This window comes from Carcharodon carcharias, chromosome 5 (assembly GCF_017639515.1).
Source record: "Carcharodon carcharias isolate sCarCar2 chromosome 5, sCarCar2.pri, whole genome shotgun sequence".
Classification (NCBI taxonomy): domain Eukaryota; kingdom Metazoa; phylum Chordata; class Chondrichthyes; order Lamniformes; family Lamnidae; genus Carcharodon; species Carcharodon carcharias.
Genome location: NC_054471.1, coordinates 133793312 through 133809338, shown reverse-complemented (window position 1 = coordinate 133809338; position 16027 = coordinate 133793312). Strand labels below are relative to the sequence as shown.

General features: G+C 41.7%; 1 protein-coding gene across 1 annotated transcript in view; it reads left to right on the top strand.

Moving 5' to 3' along the window:
* The window catches only part of rfx6 (regulatory factor X, 6), a 102950-nt gene extending 98802 nt beyond the window's left edge, over positions 1–4148 (top strand). Inside the window, exon 19 of the mRNA XM_041187401.1 lies at positions 3964–4148. Coding sequence (XP_041043335.1) covers positions 3964–4148 — 185 coding nt within the window. The remainder of the gene's footprint in view (positions 1–3963) is intronic.
* Positions 4149–16027: the final 11879 nt, after the last annotated feature.

The window sequence follows — 16027 nt, the reverse complement described above, 5'->3', positions numbered from 1 at the left end:
CAAGCGACTCAGTTGTATTGAACCGCTACAAGCCTCAAAAAAGGAATGAAACCAGATGGACCACCCAGCAACGACAATGGCAAACTCAGCCCTGTCAACCCTGCAAAGTCCTCCTTACTAACATCTGGGGGCCAGCACCAAAATTGGGAGAGCTGTCTCAGAATAGTCAAGCAACAGCCTGACATGGTCATCCTCACGGAATCATATCTTACAAATAACACCCCAGACACGGCCATCACCATCCCTGGGTATGTCCACTGGCAGGACAGACCCAGCAGAGGTGATGGCACAGGTATATAGTCTAGAGAGAGTTGCCCTCTCAACATCAACTCTGGCCCCCATGAAGTCTCATAGCATCAGGTCAAAAGTGGGCAAGGAAACCTCCTGTTGATTACTACGTACTGCCCTCCCTCAGCTGATGACTCTGCTCCTCCATGTTGAACACCACTTGGAGGAAGCACTGAGGGTGGCAAAGGCATGGAATGTACTGTGGGGGGGGACTTCAATGTCTATCACTAAAAGTGACTTGGTAGCACCACTGCTGGCCGAGCTCTAAAGGACATAACTGCTAGACAGCAGCAGGTGGTGAGGGAAAAACATACATGACATCATGCTCACCAACCTACCTGCTGCAGATGCATCTTTCCATGACAGTATTGGTAAGATTGACCACTGCACAGTCCTTGTTGAGACAAAAACCCGCCTTCACCTTGAATACCCTCCATCACGTTGTGTGGCACTACCACCATGCTAAATGGGATAGATTTTGAACAGACCTAGCAACTCAAGACTGGGCATCCATGAGGCTCATTGAACCATCAGCAGCAACAGATTGGACTCAAACACAATCTGTACCTCATGGCCCAGCATATCCCCCACTCTACCATTACCATCAAGCCAGGGGATCAACCCAGGTTCAATGAAGAGTGCAGGAGGGCATGCCAGGAGCAACATTAGGCTTACCTAAAAAGGTGTCAACCTGGTGAAGCTATAACATAGGTCTATTATGTGTGCCAAACGGCACAAGCAACAAGTGATAGACAGCTAAGGGATTCCACAACCAATGGATCAGATCTAAGCTCTGCAGTCCTGTCATATCCAGTCGTGAGTGGTGGTGGACAATTAAACAACTCACTGGAGGAGGAGGCTCCACGACTATCCCCATACTCCATGATGGGGGGGCCCAGCACATCAGTGCAAAAGATAAGGTTGAAGCATTTGCCACAATCTTCAGCCAGAAGTGCTGAGTGGATGATCCATCTCTGCCTGCTCTGCATCACAGATGCCAGTCTTCAGCCAATTCGATTCATTCCACATGATATCAAGAAACAGCTGAAGGCACTGGATACATTCCGGCAATAGCACTGAAGACTTGTGCTCCAGAACTAGCCGCACCCCTAGCCAAGCTGTTCCAGTACAGCTACAACACTGGCATCTACCCAGCAATGTGGAAAATTGCCCAAGTATGCCCTGTACACAGAAGGCAGGACAAATCCAACCCGGCCAATTACCAACCCATCAGTCTATTCTCGATCATCAGTAAAGTAATGGAAGGGGTCATCAACAGTGCTATCAAGCAGCACTTGCTTAACAATAACCTGCTCACTGATGCCCAGTTTGGGTTCCACCAGGACCACTCAGCTCCTGACCTCATTACAGCCTTGGTTTGAACATGCACAAAAGAGCTGAACTTGAGGTGAGAATGACTGCCCTTGACATCAATGCCGCATTTGACTGAGTGTGGCATCAAGGAGCCCTAGGGAAACTGGAGTCATTGGGAATCAGGGTAGAGTCATGCCTAGCACAAAGGAAGATGGTTGTGGTTGTTGGAGGTCAGTTATCTCAGCACCAGGACATGACTGCAAGAGTTCCTCAGGTAGTGTCCTAGGCCCAACCATCTTCAGTTGCTTCATCAATGATCTTCCTTCTATCATAAGGTCAGAATTGGGGATGATCGCTGATGTTTGGCACAAATGGTACACATTGTGTAATCAAGTGCCATCTCCAACAAGAGAGAATCTAACCATCACTCCCTGATGTCGAATGGCATTACCATCACTGAATCCCCTACTATCAACATCGTGGGGGTTACCATTAACCAGAAACTGAACTGGACTCCCCGTATAAATACTATGACTAGGAATCGTGCAATGAGTAACTCACCTCCTGACTCCCCAGTGCCTGTGCACCATCTACAAGGCACAAGTCAGGAGTGTGACTGGATACTCCCCACTTGGCTGGATGAGTGCAGCTCCAATATCACTCAAGCTTGACACCGTCCAGGACAAAGCAGCCAGCTTGATTGGCACCACTTCCACAAATATTCACTCCCTCCAACATGGACGCACAGTAGCAGCAGTGTTTACCATCTAAAAGATGCACTGCAGGAATTCACCAAGGCTCCTTAGACAGCACCTTCCAAACCCACAACCACTACAATCTAGGACAAGGGCAACAGATAGATGGGAACACCACCACTTGGAGGTTCCCCTCCAAGTCACTCACCATCCTGACTTGGAAATATATCTCCATTCCTTCACTGTCTGAGTCAAAATCCTGGAACTCCCTAACAGCACTGGGTGCACCTACCCCACATGGACTACAGTGGTTCAAGAAGAGCAACTAGGGATGGGTAACTAATGCTGCCCCAGCCAGCAATGCCTGCAACCCATTGAAGAATAAGGAAAAAGAAGGTTGTGATATCACTGGGTATCACTTTGTGACTGTCCTCTGATTTCTTACCCAAGTGATCATTCTTCATGATTCCCAACAGGAAGTATCAACGAACAATTTGACTAGGAACAGCTGCGCAGAGCCAGATCCTGTCCTGACACAATATCCAGAAGGAGTCACAGGTTAGCAGTAGGAAGCAGAACTTCTGACTGTTTTCTGTCCTTAGCATATGCACTAAGTCAAATTGTAGTAGCTGAACTGCTGCTCTGGCGCACCAAGAAACTGTTCCTCTTCATTGTGGCTTTCTGCAATTTCTGATGATATTATAGTATTAAAATTGGTTTTATCTATTGACTCTAGATACTTTATGCTTATAGTTACCTGAATCAGCTGCCAAACACTGAGTGTATAACATGCACTTATTTCTGAGAAAAACAAGCAAATCTCTGTACAAGTTTATCTAGTGATATTATTTTACCTTTTTCTTGTTGATTCCAACCTGTCTCCAGTCTCAAGCTTTCATCAGTGTTAGTTTCTTGTTGTTTCTAATTGCCATTGTCCTTTTTATGACATCAAAGGCCTGCTGATTTGTGTTTACCTCTTTTTTGCTTTGTACACCTTCTTTCATTTGCCAGTTGCCGTTATGAAGAATTCCATTTTAAATACATTTTCAAGCTTAACTGAGATTTCCGGCACACATGAATATGAAAGGACATACAGAGACGATTACTTGGCCTGGTTACATTTTATTAATAAAATATAGTTAGTGCTTTGAATCTTTTAAGCGCCATATTTTATTGTTCATCACAATCTTGAAGAGCATCATATAAATGAAGAGTCAATAATCTTGTGGTTGAATATTAACTTTACTGCAAACTGAGAGGCAGCCCACTACATTTCAATAAAGTCCATCCCAGAAAGCTTGTTTGATGATGTTTGTACCAGATACGTGTGCCAGTGTGATATAATAATGGCTCATAACCTCCAGTTGAAATAATGTCAGATTTAGTTGCTGGTAATTCAGTTATTTTCTATTCAAAAATTGAATTATTCAATATCATAAATAATAGTTACGCACAAATTTATTTCAGAATTTCAAGATAATTTGAAATAAAACAATTTCAGGATTGACAGTACACCGTAAACAGCTTTTCAAAGGAAGTATGTTAGAACATTTTCAGCAAATGTTTTTACAGTTCTAGGAAAAATAACCAGCTTTTAGAAGGAGTTACTTAAGATCTGCCCTGCAGTATGCTGTTAAATTATAGCCCTTATGTTTTTTTTTTGCAGCTTCACATATGCAAAGTGTGATTTCTTCATCTTCTTCCCAATGTATGTACAGCAACAACTCAGGTCAATATAATTCTCAGGATACAATAGATACCCACAGACAACCTGGGGAGGTGACGAATATGGTATCATCGCTACCCCCAATCAACACGGTGTTCATGGGGTCCACAGCTGGAGGGACATAGTTTTAAACTTTGAATGTATAGTCAAACTCTATCAAATATGCAGTGTATCTCAAACAAATATGCATTACTGGAATCGTTTGAACAATGTTCCAGGAATTTTACTGCAGTCAGTAAATCCAAGAATTGTTGGAATGTCTTTATTGCACACTTCACTACTTGCCAAACAGAAAATGGCATCATAATGTGGAATATACTTCTGGTAGATTTTGCCAATGTCAAAAATGAAGAATGCTGTTTAGGGCAAAAATTTAATGTTTATTTCTGAAAATGAAATATGGCAAATTAGACATATTAACTTTGAAAAGTAAAATTGTAATATTCACTTTATAATTATTTATAATTATCTGTTATATGCTGCAATCTTTTCTGTATCTAATTATTAGTTAATGATGCAATCTCACTTGTCAACAGATATTCTTTGATATGTATTTATTTTGGCTGGAGTTCTACTGTTTTTTTTTTGTAAAGTTTAGTTATACCTGTCCCTTTGGTTTCAATGACTGGACCTCCTTTCAGAATATTTATGTACTAATGCATTAATGAGAATCTCAGTAAATGAAGTTGCCACTGAGTTCTTTTCCTTGAGATAGAATTTCCTATAATGGCAATATCAGCAATGTATGCTATAAATGTTGACATTTTACATGGCAATCTCACTATTGTTAACTTATTCCAAGATTTCCTGGCTGGAAATACATGGAAATTGCTAGATGTGGGTGTGAGACTTATATCATTGGTCAATGTATGAGGTCATGGTGAAGCAGCTGAATGTTAAACATGAGTCCTGACTGCTTGAGATTTTTGATGCATGAGTGATTAGAGGTGTGATCCATTGAGCAGAATTGTGATGTGGTGTGGTGAGTAGGAAATGGCCTTTTGAAGATGAATTCACTGACCTTAGATAACCTTACATAAATAGCTAAGTTTTTGCAGCACAACAGTCAGCTGCTAGCTCTCATTACCTGTTGCAGTGGATTCCCGGAAGCCTCCTAGTGCCCTGGTGAAACATTACCTTTCTTCTCCTTCCCATCCCCTGGAGCTCCAGTGCCACATCAGGAAACCTGAGAGTCATCTTTGTGGCCTGCAGCCGACTACTGCCCTTATTCCTACTCGGAAGCCACCTTTAGACATGGTACCACCAGCTACTGTAAACTGAATGCATCTTCCTTCCAATAGGTGTAGGCTGTCTTTTAAGAAATGCTGGTAAACTCTAGTCATGCACCCACTGAGCCTATAACCAGTCAGCAGTACTTGGCTGAACGTCACTATCATTGAGCAGGCAGCACAAAGTTTGCATACTACCTGCATCACATCAACGGAGTGTGTGGTAATCACACGTCACTATCCCCGTGCCAGGAAACAGACACCATCCAATTTTAAACCCGGAGTTTGATTTTGCTTCCAACTCATGACCAACTATTATTGCCTTGTACTCATGTGACTGCAGAGAGCGATTGCCCACTTTTGTGTACTGAGGAATTTTTCCAGTAACTTTTGAGAGATCCTTAAAGCTAGATTTATCTGTTGTCTCATTGTGTGTGTTTAATGCCCCTTTACTTTGTACATATGCCAGAACCACTGAAGTGCGTGAGAAATTTGCATTATAAATGCAAAAGCATTGTTGTCTTTTGTTTCTGGGGATCGCCACCTGAGCAACTGAAGTATGCTGCCCCAGATATCAGACAAATATATATATACAAACAAGGCATACACAAATATTAGAAGTATAAAAACCATAGCCTGCCCAATCTAAGTGACAGAACCCCTGCTATTTTCTCTACAGATAGAATGTCCATTAAGAAAAGTAAAATGTGCATTTATCTAGCACCGAGAGTGACCTCAGCATATTCCTAAGTGTTTTACAGCTATCCCTCATTCAGCGCATCTAATTTGTTCCTGAAAAATGGCATGCTAAGCAAAAATGCACGAAACGAAAATAACTTCCCTAGAAATAAGAATATAAGGGTGGGTTACATTCCTGATCTGTAGGTTTATCATTTAAAAATTATTTTGTGTTTAATGTAATTAATTATAAATGATAAGCCAGTTTAATGTGTTTAATTAATGTATTAACTAAACAGGGAAACACATGAATAACTAATAAGTAATGACTTACCAAGTGTGCACCAAATGCAGAAACTCCAGCATGCTGTGACACACCCAATCACTTGCTTAAATACTGGGACCAAAATTTTTGGTTGTATTGAAACTGTGGGTATGGAAGTCAAACTCCCAAGAGACCCAGTAAAGATGTGATCACTGATGGGGCCAGTGAACGATGGGTCTGCACACAAAATCCTATCTGCGGCCATTTTGCATAGACACCTGGGTAGGATGTCAGAAAGAGTGGAGTGGCAGAATTGGGGCCACCTATGGGTCCAAGTTTAGGCTCCTCATTAGAACATTAGAAATCAATGGGAATTAGAGGTAAACTCTCCGCTGGTTGGAGTCATGCCTAACACAAAAGAAGATGGCTGTGATCTTTGGAGGTCAGTCATCTCAGCTCCAGGTCATTACTGCAGGATTTCCTCAGGATAGTGTCCTAGACCCAACCATCTTCAGCTGATTCATCAATGACCTTCCTTCCAATATAAGCTAGAAGTAGGGATGTTAGCTGATGATTACACAATGTTCAATACAATTTGCAATTCCTCAGACACTGAAGCCATTTGTGTCCATATGCAGCACCATCCAGGCTTGGACCGGTTAGTGACAAGTAACATTCATGACACACAGGGGCCAGGCAATGGCCATCTCCAAGAACAGAAAATCTAACCATTTCCACTTGACATTCAATAACATTACCATTGCTGAATACCTCACTATCAACATCCTGGTGATTACCATTGACCAGAAATTGGGCTGGATTAGCCATGTAAATACTGTGACTGCAAAAGTAGGTCAGAGGTTGGGAATTCTGCAGCAAGAAACTCACCACCTGACTACCCAAAGCTTGTCCATCGTTTACAAGGCACGGGACTGTGATGGAGTACTCTTCACTTGCCTGGATGAGTACAACTCCAGCAACACTCAAGAAGCTCAACACTATCCAGGACAAAGAGGCTTGTTTGATTAGCACCCCATCCACCGACCTAAGAATTCACTTTTTGCACCACCAATGCACAGTGGCAAGTGTGTACCAAATACAAGATGCACTACAGCAACTCAGCAAACCTCCTTTGACAGCACCTTCCAAACCCAGGACCACTACCATCTAGAAGTACAGGGGCAGCAGATGCATGGTAACACCACCATCGCAAGTTCACCTCCAAGTCACACACCATCCTGACTTGGACCTATATCGCTGTTCCTTCACTATTGCTGGGTTAAAATCGTGGAACCTCCTAATAGCACTGTGGGTGTACTTGTATCAGATAGATTGCAGGAGCTCTGGGAGATGGCTCACCACCATCTTCTCAAGGGCATTTGGGGATGGGCAACAAATGATAGCCTTGCCAGTGACACACATCCAACATGAAGCATCAAATAAGGCCATATGGGTTGTGCTCAGAAATAAAAGAAGCGCAGCCACACTGCTAGGAGTGTATTCTAGACCCCCAAATATGGGAAGGGAGTTAGAAGAGCAAATATGTAGACAGAGTGAAAGAACAATAGGGCAGTAAACATTTGGGACTTCAACTACCCTAATGTCAATTGGGATACGAACAGTGGGAAGGGCACAGAAAGTGAAAAATTCTTGAACTGCATTCAAGAGATCTTTTTTAGCCAGCATGTAACAAACACAATGAGAAGGGTTGCAATTCTAGATTTGGTCTTAGGAAAAGAAGCTGGGCGAGTGGATGAAGTAGCAGTGCAGGACTGTTTTGGAGATAGTAACCATAACACAATTAGATTTATATCATTATGGAAAAGGACAAAGGTAGACCTTGAGTAAGAGTTCTATATTGGCTGAAGACAAACTTTACAAAGCTGAGGGGTGAGCAGGCAAATTTGGACTGGATACAGCTATTAAAAGGAAAAACTGTGTTAAATCAGTTGGAGTCATTCAAAGGCAAGATTTTATGGGCACAGTGTACACGTGTCCCCACAAAAAAGAGTGGTACTGCCAAATCTAGAGCCCCTTAGTTACCCAGAAGCATACAGGCCAAGATAAAACAGAGAAAGAAAGCTTATGACAGTGACAAAAGACTTAATACAGTAGAAAGCCTAGAGGAGTGTAGAAGGTACAGGGGTGAAGTAGAAATGGAAATTTGGAAAGCAAAGAGAGGATACAAAAAAATATTAGCAGGTAAAATCAAAGAAAGCCCTAAGATGCTTTACTAGTACCTTAAGATCAAGAGAATAATTAAGGAAAAGGTCGGGCCTATCAGAGATGTACATGGTAACTTGTGGGTTGATGTAGAAGATGTGGGCAGAGTTCTCAATGAGTACTTTGTCTCCATTTTCACCAAGGAGAGGGTTGATGCTGACATTCTAGTTAAAGAGGAGTGTGAAATAATAGACACAATAAGCATAGTGAGAGAGGATGTACTAGAGAAACTGGAATCCTTGAAGGTGGATAAATCACCAGGGCCAGAGGGATTGTATCCCAGGCTGTTGAAGGAAGCCAGGGAGGGAATAGCGGATGCTCTGAGGATCATTTTTCAATCCTCACTAGACACAGGTGAGGTCCCAGAAGACTGGAGGTCTGCGAACATTGTACCATTATTTAAAAGGGGTGCGAGGGATAGGCCAGAAAATTATAGGCCGGTCAGTCTGACTTCAGTGGTGGGCAAATTATTGGAAACAATTCTGAGAGAAAAGATGAACTGTCACCTAGAAAGGCATTGATTGAGCAGGGATAGTCAACACGGTTTTGTTAGAGGAGAAGATCATGTCTTACTAACTTAAATAGAATGTTTTGAGGAAGTAACAACGAGGAATGATGATGGTAAGTGCAGTGGACGTTGTCTACATGGATTTCAGTAAGGCATTTGACAAGGTCCCACATGGCAGACTGGTCAGGAAAGTGACATCTCATGAGACACAGGGGAAGGTGGCAGGTTGGATCCAAAATTGGCTCAGTGACAGGAAACAAACAGTAATGATGGATGGATGGATGTTTTTGCAAATGAAAAACTGTTTCCAGTGTGTTGTAGTGTGGCCTTGTCATCTATTTGTAATAGAGTTGATCAGCAGACAACATTCTAAGTGGTAACATTGGGTTTATTTACAATGCAGCCAGCAGCAACTACGTGTGCTTTCAACTCCATCTCTATCTCTACACTGACTCTGGAGGTAGCCCACGCTGCTAACACATTGGTTTACCCATATCATGTGATCTTACATCATAGCACTATTCTTAAAGGTACAATCAACATTTAACAAAACCATAATTACTACATTCCTCCCGCTTAAACTTTGTTGTGCATATTATATTTACAAGTATATTTATCGCGATATTATAATATTTACACAGGTCATGAAATTTACAAGTTCAGTCTTTCAGGTAGTTTCCTGATTCATATAGAACATCACAGTTCCATGACTTCAGATTCTCTTTCAGGAACCACATTCTCTGGAAATGCATGAACACCAAGTACCTCGGTGGGTGCATTTGCAGTTTAGTGTCTTCCACTCTGATAGATACATCAGACATGTCAGTCTTTGGCTGAGCATCTTCAACATGTAGCACTGGTTCAGTAATGGTTACAGGTGGTACAATATCTTGTTGTGGTATCTCTTTTTCTTAAATGGTCCATGTGCTTACGGGTGATCCTGCCTTCCACTTCCACGTGGAATGTTAATTGTCTGGTCACTGAACCTACTTTACCCAGTAATCACTTTGGTCCTACACTGAAATTCTTTACATATACTGCTTTTCCAACAGTAAATTGTCTCTCACAACTATGTAAGTCACGCACAGATTTTTGGTTTCCTTGACTCTTCTCCAGCTTGCCCTCCAAATTGGGACATATTAGACCCAGTCTTGTCCTACGACAGCATCTCATCAACAATTCTGCAGGTATTGCTCCTGTCATCATGTGGGTGGTCATTCTGTAATGAAAAAGAAAGCATGCAAGCTTAGCCACCAACAAATCACCTGTTAACTTCTTCATATTTGTCTACAGCATCTAGAATTCTTTGCAGTTAAGGCCTTGGGAGTAACTTGTACCTCTTTGATTTTATCTTCAGCATCAACATCCAGCAAACCATTGTGAGAGGTTGGAATAATATCAAAAGTAGGCACAGTTCAATTGTTTGTTTATTGCCTCCTTCGAGTGTTTATAGGTGCTACCAGCCATCATTTTATTGTCTTTTCGGAAACTCCTTCCTTTTTGTCTTCTTTCTACCACAGAGCTTAGTCTAGTTCTTCATTTTGACTTCACTATTGGCCTTTCGCTCAGGTGAAATCTCAACTTTTCTTAGTTCAGTAGCTGAGTCTCCCAAAGCTTCATTATTTGCTCCCCAATTTTTGTTTTCAAAGCCGCTTTGACTTCATTTAACTGATTCTTTAGCTCTTCAGTCTCTTTCTTGTATTTGTTGGCTGTCTCCTGGAAACTTGAACATGATGTGTCTCCTCTGCCAACTGGTTCTTCAGTTTTTTCAGAGAGGTGCTGAATTCTTTCTGTTTCTCTTCGCACTGTTCCAAAGGTACAAACTTTGACCTGGGGGAATCTTGTCATGTGTAAAGATTTTTCAACAGGTTTTCCTTTTCCTTGTAAAGGTTACTCACTTCATCTGGAACTCTGTCATTCAGCAGGGTCTCCTTGAGTTTCTTCTGCTGATAGTCCATGTTTTTGTTTGAGATAGACTGCATTTCTTCTGGTTGTTGAGCCCTTACACATTCCTTTTTCATCCTATGGCAGTCCTTGAACTCCCCAGGCTCTTTCTGCCATACTTTGCCTTTTTCCTTTTTCATGACATGAACTCCTCCAGCTTCCTTTTGAAATCTCACTGGCCAATCCAGGTTGTATTCTCTTAACTAGTTTCACCCTAGAAGGCTTTGTCCTCTGCCTCTCAATACCATCACTGGTAGCTGTGCCGATTGGTTTCTATAATGGACAAGTTACTCTGCTGATACCTTTTACTTGGATTTCTTCGCCTGTGTACATTTTCAACTTGACAGATGTTTGTTCCAAATTTAGTTGATGTTCACCATTATTTAAATACCTGAAAGTGTGTTCTCCAATTACAGTAGTGAAAGCTCGCGTGTCTACTTCATTTTTACTGGTTTACCATTCACTTCTACTGTAACAAATATTGATACTGTCTTCCCAACTTTCATGTTAAGCAATGAATAAATGTAAGAATTTGTTGTTTCAGGCTCTTCTACACTGTAGATTTCATTGGGCTTCTTCTGTTGTCTGCAAGCCTGTTTAAATCTCTCTTTACACAGTCTCATTATATGTCCACTTCTGTGACAAAAATAACATTCTACTTTTTTAAACTGCCAATTGCTAAAAAAACTGATTGTTTACACATTGATTAAAGCTGTTCTTCAATTTAGCTGCTAAATTATTTCTTCTTATTTTTCTGTTAGCAGGAGCTGTTTCCTGCTTTGCAGCAGAGTCTTGCTCTTTTGTGCCACTTTCGGCTGACTGTTCCCTTCTGGTTTGGGGTATGGCGCCAATTTGTGCTCCTTGTATTGCTCATGAATCTCTTACAGCGCTTTCCATGCCCAGCACTATTTCTAATGCCTTCTTAAAATCCAGATTCACTTCAGCCAGCAATCTTCTCTGAATAGTGTCCTCTTTCAATCCACACACTAGATGGTCTCTGAGCATGTTGTTCAGAGTCGCATCGAACTTGCAATGTTAGTTGCTTCAAATTCACCATGTAGCTAGCAATTATCTCAGCCAAGGCTCTATTCCGTGAATTGAATCAGAACTTCTATATCGTGACTGAGGACTTGGGTTGAAAATGTCCCTTCACGAGGTCCACCAATTCTCTGAAATTCTTCAGATCTGGGGCACTGGGTGCCATCAAACTTCAATTCAAACAGTAGATTTTGCTCCCACAATTACTCAAGAGGATCGCTCACCTCTTCTCTTCCCCTGTGATTTTTTTCACTTGAAAGAAGAACGCAAGGCATTCTATATACTGAGATCAATCATCTGTGGCTGGCTCAAAGGGATGAATTCTACCAAATTGTGGCATTTTGGGTGAGTAAAGCTTCTGTTATTTTAAATGGACATTGATACTCACAATCACTGGGCAAAGTACAGTACCAATTCCTATGTATCTTGATTTATCCCGATTTATCCTCATCGCCAGTTTGTTGTAGAGTGGTCTTGTCGCCTATTTGTAATAGAGTTGCTCTGCAGACAACTTTCTAAATGGAAACATTAGGTTTATTTACAATATAGCCAGCAGCAACTACACGTGTGCTTTCAACTCCATCTCTATCTCTACACTGACTCTGGAGGTAGCCTGCACTATTAACACATTAGTTTACACAGATCACGTGATCTTACATCACAAGACCATTCTTAAAGGTACAGTCCAACATTTCACAAAACCATAATTACAACACAGAGGTGTTCCACAGGGCTCAGTGTTGGAGCCCTTGCTGTTTGTTGTAGTGTGTAAGACTTAAATGTGGGAGGCATGATTTGGAAATTTGCAGATGACACAAAAATTAGCCATGTAGTTGATAGTGAAGAGGATAGATGTTGATTCCAGAATGATATCATTGGTTTGGTTGAGTGCACAGAGAAGTGAAAAATGGAATTCAATCCATAAAAGTGTGAGGTAATGCATTTGGGGAAGGCAAACAAGTAAGGGAATACTCATAAATGGGAAGTTATTGAGAGGGGCTGAGGAAGTGAGAGACCTTGGAGTGCATATCCACAGGTCATTGAAGGTGGCAGGACAGGTGGACAAGGTGGTCAAGAAAGCATATGGAATGCTTTCCTTTACTGGGTGAGGTATTGAATACAAAAGCAGGGATATAATGATGGAAGTGTATAAAATGCTGGTTAGGCCACAGCTGGAATCTTGTGTACTGTTCTGGTTACCACATTACAGGAAGGACATAATTGCTCTGAGAGAGTACAGAGGAGATTTACAAGAATGTTGCCAGGGCTTAAAAATTGTAGCTATGAGGAGAGATTGGATAGGCTAGGGTTGTTTTCCTTAGAACTGAGGAGACTAAGAGGTGACCTAATTGAGTTGTAAAAAATTATGAGGGGCCTAGATTGGGGAAACAGGAAAGACTTGTTTCCGCTAGCTGAGGGGTCAATTACCAGGGGCATACATTTAAGGTGTTTGGTAGAAGAATTAGAGGGAATATGAGGAAATACTTTTTCACCCAGAGGGTGGTGGGCATCTGGAATTCACTGCCTGAATTGGTGGTTGAGGCTGAAATGCTCAGCTCATTTAAAAGGTACTTTGATCTGCATCTGAAGCATTATAACCTGCAAGGCTACAGACCAGGTGCTGGAAAGTGGGATTAAAATGAACGGCTAGTTTCTTCTTTATCTTTTTAGCTGGTGCAGATACAATGGACTGAATGGCCTCTTTCTGCACCGTAACTTTTCTATGGTTCATTTTTTAAAAATTTTAAAAAAACAAGGGTGCTAGTTGGGCAGCAAGTAGAGTTGGACAAAAGGGTATCTTAGCTATGCCAGAACACCCACTCGCTCAAGATGCTATTTAAATAAGATGACTTAGCCATGACTTTGGATACTGTCTTGGGATCAAAATCATGCACAGTAATGACTGGCCAAACACACCTCCTGATGTATACATAGTAATTATGCTAAGTCAGAAATTGAGGCTGCGACTGGCAGTTCTATTTGGAGAAGTTCTTTTATTTTAAAACCACTATTAGATGAAAATGCTTTATTAGAATGAGCTCTGAACAGGGATATCTGCATCGCCAATTAAGCTTTGAAAAGCTATCACTGCTACATCTCATCCAGACATTTATAAGGATGCTGATTTACTTCAAAGATTCTCTGATAGATGTTAGGCTTTCAAAGGAACCACTTTTAAAGGATCCTCCACAGGTATTAACTTTGGATTGAGTGGCACATAACAATCTGAGAAGTAAGAAAGAATGAAATAAGAAAAGTCAATCCTTTCAACAGAATATGCAAAGTCTATCTCACACATGGGGCAGAAATTTGCCCCTGGCATGCGGGATTGGCGGGGGCAGTCGGGAAGCTGACCGCCGACTGTGATCGGCACCACACCGCAATTTCACACTAGCGGGCCAATTAAGGCTTGGCAGTGTGAAAATGCAGTGCGATGCTGATCGCGATCGAGATACATGAATGGCAACACTGAGCACTGCCTGCATGGAAGGGGGGAGAAGGGTGAGCGGGCCGAGCTCGAACTTCGCACATGTGTGCAACTGAGCGCTGCATAGTCTCCCTGAGGCAGGGAGCTGTGAATCCTTCTGCTAAGCCTGATAGCAGGTGGCAGGAGTGAGAGAGTTCCCTGATCAGCCATACAAAGAACTGTAGTATTTTGTCAAGCATAATTGCGAATCAATCTAATGGAAGTTCATAGTGACCAATGTCCTCTTAAGCAGGGGACCAGAAGAAGGAGGAGGATGGACATAGATTCAGAGCCAACAAAGTATTCAAGGACTGTACTGAGGAAACAGCGATTAAAGTTGGGGTGGTAGTTAGTGAGGACAGTGGGCTGAGGGCATGTGTCATGCTAACACTAGTTATGTGATTAGGTATTATGAAATTTAATTATATTCAAAAGAATTTGAATAAATTAAAATAAATGTTCAAAGCAATTCAAAACAAATGTAATGTGGAAACATCGGTTACATTCATGATAGTTAACCTGGGGGTTACCATTGATCAGCAACTGAACTGAACTAGCCATATAAATACTATGGCTACAAGAGCAGGTCAAAGGCTAGGAATCTTGCAGTGAGAAACTCACCTCCTGACTTCTCAAAGCCTGTCCACAATCTACAAGGCACAAGTCAGGAGTGTGATGGAATACACCCCACTTGCCTGAATGCCGCTCCAACATTATTCAAGAAGCTTGACTCCACCCAGGACAAAGCAGCCCACTTGATTGGCACCACATCCACAAACATTCACTCCCTCTGCCACCGGCACACAGTGACAACAGTGTGTACCATCTACAAGATGCACTGCAGGAACTCATCAATGTTCCTTAGACAGCACCTACCAAACCCACCACCACTACCATCAAGAAGGTCAAGGGTAGCAGACACATGGGGCGCCACCACCTGGAAGTTACCCTCCAAACCACTCACCATCCTGACTTGGAAATATATTGCCATTCCTTTGCTGTTGTTGGGTCAAAATCCTGGAACTCTCTCTCTCAAACAGCACTGTGGATGTACCTACACCACATGGACTGCGGCTGTTCAAAAAGGCAGCTCACCACCATCTTCTCAAGGGCAATTCGGGATGAGCAATAAATATGCTAGCCTAGCCAGCAATTCCCACATCGCATGAATGAATTCAAAAAATGTCACATTCATGTATGTTATGGATAAAGAATGAATCCATCATTGCCTTATTTTAATATTACTTTATTAATGTGGATTAAATTATGTGTTATTAAAAACAACTAAAATGTACAATAGGATTTATTGCAAAGATTCATTAAACATCAGAAAACATGATTCGGAGTTCTGGCACTCCCAGTGAGGTGTACATTTCAGGAACCTGATAAGAGAGATTCAACATGGACTTGTAAAGGTCAAATCATCACTGACAAAATTTACTGAATTTTTGGAGGAAGTAACTAAAGCAGCAGACCAGGAGCTTATATGAACCTCTAGAATGTATTGAATAAAGTTTCACATAAGAGACTGTTAGCTAAAGTTAAAGCTCATTAAATTGAAGACAAATTATTGACCATGTTAGGAGCTTGGTAGAACTGTAGAAGACAGAGGATAGGGATAACGGTATGCACTTGATTGGAATAATGTAATT